We start from the raw sequence: 4,508 nt of genomic DNA on the forward strand, positions 1-4,508 counted from the left end.
CAATGGGATGGTTCTTCCACTTGACTAGGTACTATAGGTACTCTTTTCTGCGAGTTCTCTTGACCACCTGTGTATCGAGGATTCTTTTGATCTCAAGGGCTGAGCCGAAGGCATTTGCCTCATCCAAGAACTACTTTCTGTCTGGGTGTCCCGATCTAGCCGTGTCAGACTGTCATCTTTAGGACTTTAGGGAACCTTTATCTGCGTAAATGTGCGAGGAATTCATCCCCCACATTAAATTGTACCTCTCACTGTTTCAGATCTCCCTACTGTTTATACCTGTAACTGTTGTCCTGCAACTTCAACTTTACCTTCTCATGTAGGTCATTCATTGCTTTGGCAAAACCTTCCCCGTCAACACTCCTTCTCTCTAACTGTCCTATATCTCGTAACTTGTGCACTCCTCAAGGATGCATGCCATACAAGATCTGAAAAGGATTGTATCCCGTGCTTCGATTCAGTCAATCGTTGTAAGAAAATTCCGCTTGGGCAAGTACATGATCCCACATCCGTGAATTTTCTCCAATTAAGCTCCGTAGCAGGTTTCCCAAGCTCCTGTTCACCACCTCCATCTGCCCATCGGTCTGTGGGTGATAAGCGGAGCTGAAGTTCAACTGTGTGTCCAGCTTCTTCCATAGGTTGCGCTAGAAATGTCCTGTGAATTTCACATCCCTGTCGGAAACAATGGACTTAGGTAGGCAGTGCAGTCTGACAATCTCCGTGAAAAACGAGTGTGCTACGTGAGTGGCATCACTGGTTTTCCTACAAGTAATGAAATGTGCCATTTTTGAGAATCGATCCACTACCACCATAACGGAGCCATAAACTCATTGTGTTCTTGGCAGACCCAAGACAAAGTCCAAGCTGACTCAGTCCCATGGTCTATGTGGAATAGGCAGTGGTGTGTAGAGTCCCGTATTTTGACTGTGTCCTTTCGCCAACTGACACACTTTACATCTGGTTACATATCGCTGCACATCCCTTCACATCTTCGGCCAGTAATAAAAGAGACTGAGCTGATATAAGGTCTTATCAATGCCGAAATGTCAGGCTAGACCTCCTCTATGCTTCTCTCGGATGATGTTCTCCCTCATCGAACAGTCGGGAATACATAGTTGTCCTCCTTTAAATAGCAGCTTCTCTTGTAAGTTATAGTCCTGCGATGGACTATTATTACTCAACAAAGGGTTTTGGCAGGCTCATAAACCTCCTTGAAATCCGCATTTGTCTGATACAAGTATTTTAGGTGTTCAAAACCTAGCACTTATATCATGCTCTCCTGTGAGAGCAAAACTCTCCTGCTCAATGCATCTGCTACCTTGTTGGCCTGTCCACTAATATGCTTCAATACAAACGTGAAACTCTGTAAGTACTCAACCCACTTTGCATGCTTGTGGTTTAGCTTATGTTGCTGCATAACATACTGCAATGCAGAATTATCAAAAAACAAAACAAACTCGTTACCCAACAAATAGTGTCTCCAATGCTTCAATGCTTGGATGACATCATAGAACTCCTTGTCATAAGACGAGTATTTCTGCCTGCTTTCTTTCAATTTTTCACTGAAGTAAGCTACTTGTTTTTCTTCCTGGCTGAGTACGGCCCCAATGGCTGTACCACTGGCATCACAAAGAACTTGGAAAAGCTTATTAAAATCAGACAATCTCAAGATTGGCCTTTCAGTGATCTTCTTCTTCAATATCTGGAAGCTCTTCTCTGCTGCTTCAATCCAACGGAAAGGTTGACTTGCCTTTTTAATAGTGTCCAACATAGGTGTGCAGATCCCACTAAAATTCTTTATAAACTTACGATAGAAAATTGCTAACCCATGAAAACTATGAACCTCAAACAGACTCTTGGGGGATGGCCAGCTGATCATAGCTGCAACTTTCTTTGGGTCCATTTTCAGCTCATTTTCTGAAATCAAAAAACCCAAATAAACTAATTCCCTCTGAAAAAAAGAACATTTTTTCAAATTTATCAACAACTTTTTTTGTTGTAATTTCTCTAGCACACACCTAACGTGTCAAAAATGTTCTTCTTTGGTCTTATTGAAAATCAATATATCATCAATATATACAATCACGAACTTCCCAATGAACTCTTTCAAGATGAAGGGCATCACCAGCCACTCATACAAACCTTCATTGGTTTTGAAAGCTATTTTCCATTCATCCCCTTCTCTGATTCTGATCTGGTGGTATCCACTCTTCAGATCGATTTTCGAAAAATATGCTGCTCCACTTAAGCAGTCCATCATGTCATCCATTCGTGGCAATGGGAATCTGTACATGATGGTAATCTTATTGATGGCCCTCGAATCTTTTCACATTCGCCACTCTCCTCCTTTCTTGGGAACTAAGACTGTCGGAACTGCGCAGGGACTTAAGATCTCCCTTATCAACCCCTTGTCCAGCAATTCCTGTACCTGTTTTCTGATCTCTTCGTTGTCCTTAGGACTCATTTGGTACGCAACCTTATTTGGCAAACTAGCTCCAGGTATAAAATCTATGTGATGATTGATACTTCTCTTAGGAGGCAGCTTATCCGGCAAATCATCCACCACAATGTCGCTGAACTCCTGCAACATATCCTGAATTTCTTCAGGAAAATCTGCAATTTCAATGTGTAACAACACTGTTTTCGGCCCCCTTACAACAACATATTTTATCTCGCTATCTTTGATCTGTTTTAAAAATTCCTTTTCTCCCACCAGCAATACTTTGACTCCACTAGCTCCTGTGGTCTCTTCTTCCTTGATGGGTACAAGCGTGTGCTTAATCCCATCCTTAACAAAATTATAATAGTTTTTCTTTCCATCATGAACTACCTTTCTGTCATACTGCCATGGTCTTCCTAGCAGTATATGACACACGTCCATAGGCATAATATCACAAATAACCTTGTCCCTATATTTGCCAATATGAAACTCAACCTCACACTGTTCATCAACTAACAGTTGATGCTTCAGCTTTTTCAAACCCAACTTCTCCACTATCTCTATGGCAACTAGATTATCAGTGCTTCCATTGTCGATAATCAGCTTGCAGCATTTTCCGTGTGACTTACAAATAGTCCGGAATAATGCCTTTCTTTGGGTTTGGTTAGCTGTCTCCTATGCTAGTTTCAGCAGTACCTTATTAAAAAATAAGGCCTCCCCTGTCTCCGGCACATTCTCTACCTCCTGGGGTAGTGCCTCTGCTTCCCCTATTTGAGCAACATATGATCCTCTTGCTCCAGCCTATTCACCTTCAGAACACTCATAGGACTTGTGCCCCCACTTGTGGCACATGTAACACTAGATGGCAGCTCCTCTGCCTCTCCCACTACCTCTCCCGCGCTGGTATGGCCTTCCTCCCCTAGTGCTACTATCCTTCTCTGTTGTTCCTGAAGTCTTCGAACTGCTGCCTTCTTCGCTTTGGTCGGTAGTTCTACCTCTACCAAAGGATTGTCCTTTCCCTCTGCCAGATCCTCGTCCTCTTCTGGCATTCTGTTTCCTATTAATCTTCTCCTCTGCCTTCAAGGCACTCTGATAGGCTTCATCTATGGTTCTGGGTGAAAGAATACTTATCTCGTCCAATATCTCCAGCCTTAAGCCATTTAAAAATCTCGTTGTTTTTCTAGGGTGTCCTCCACGTAACCTGCTCTCAGGTTCACCCGATAGAATTCTTCAGTGTACTCCTTTATGGTCATTCCCTTCTGCTTCAAATTCTGTACCTGCCTGTACATAGCAATCTGATAATCTTTGGGCAAAAACTTACCCTTCAGCTTGGCTTCCATCCTGGTCCATTTCTTGATAGGTTGCTTGTTCAACCTCTTCCTCTCTGCTTGTACACTATCCCACCATAAGGTTGCGTTCCCTTTCAACTTGGTGGCAGTGAATTTAACTCTTTTATCTTCGCTGATCTCCTCGTACTCAAAATACTTATTTAGCTCACTGAGCCAGTCCAATAGTATTTCTGCTGACAAACTTCCATCATAGTTCGAAATCTCTGGCTTTGGCTTACTGTTAGCCAACAAAACTGACTTCAATAACCTGATTTCAGGTCCTTCCTCATTTGATCCATCTATTGTCGCTGCAGCTTCCCCCTCACTGTCATCTCCTTCATCCACTTCTCCTTCATGCTTCTACTGCCGCCAAACGGGCATTTAGGATACTAATCTCCTATCTCAATCCTTCATCTGCTATTCTTCAAATAGCTCTCCCACGACCTCACCTTCCAACTACCATTTATGTAAAAAAAAAAATTCAATCCCGATCTGATACCTAAAATGATGGGTCCAGCCCTCGTAACCCTCGTAATCTGTCAATAATTAATATATTGATTAACCCGATAATTACATTCACAAATGCTTTGGATATTTGGTGGTTGATTCGTTTGATTGTGTAATTAATTAAATGGTACAGGTGGTTGGTGTGAGGGGGACACTTGTCCCAGCCTTGAACTTCGTTCACCTGCCTGTTGCTCTTACACCCTAAACCCTCGTTTCATTTGGCATTTGCAAAA

The 4,508-nt window shown here is 42.5% G+C and overlaps 1 protein-coding gene across 1 annotated transcript; it reads right to left on the bottom strand.

The window, feature by feature from the left end:
* Positions 1–1,264: 1,264 nt before the first annotated feature.
* LOC149247840 (uncharacterized) lies at positions 1,265–4,231 on the bottom strand. The gene is made up of 6 exons (XM_089445954.1): positions 4,218–4,231; positions 3,642–4,006; positions 2,429–2,856; positions 1,827–1,951; positions 1,577–1,619; positions 1,265–1,423 (listed from the first exon to the last, which is right to left on the bottom strand). The coding sequence occupies exons 1-6, from the start codon at positions 4,229–4,231 to the stop codon at positions 1,265–1,267; spliced, it is 1,134 nt and encodes a 377-aa protein (XP_089302080.1).
* Between the last annotated feature and the right edge of the window lie 277 nt (positions 4,232–4,508).

Source organism: Pinus tabuliformis, chromosome 7 (assembly GCF_031772625.1).
Source record: "Pinus tabuliformis cultivar Carrire ecotype Pingquan chromosome 7, CPIR1, whole genome shotgun sequence".
Taxonomy (NCBI): domain Eukaryota; kingdom Viridiplantae; phylum Streptophyta; class Pinopsida; order Pinales; family Pinaceae; genus Pinus; species Pinus tabuliformis.

Bases quoted from the DNA above. Each gene is read 5' to 3' on its own strand.
- LOC149247840 (XM_089445954.1), bottom strand. The intron at 1,952-2,428 runs GTACAGGAATTG...TCTTTTTTTCAG, and splicing joins ACGAAGAGATCAGAAAACAG to AGGGAATTAGTTTATTTGGG. The intron at 1,424-1,576 runs GTAGCTTACTTC...TCTGCATTGCAG, and splicing joins TCAGCCAGGAAGAAAAACAA to TATGTTATGCAGCAACATAA.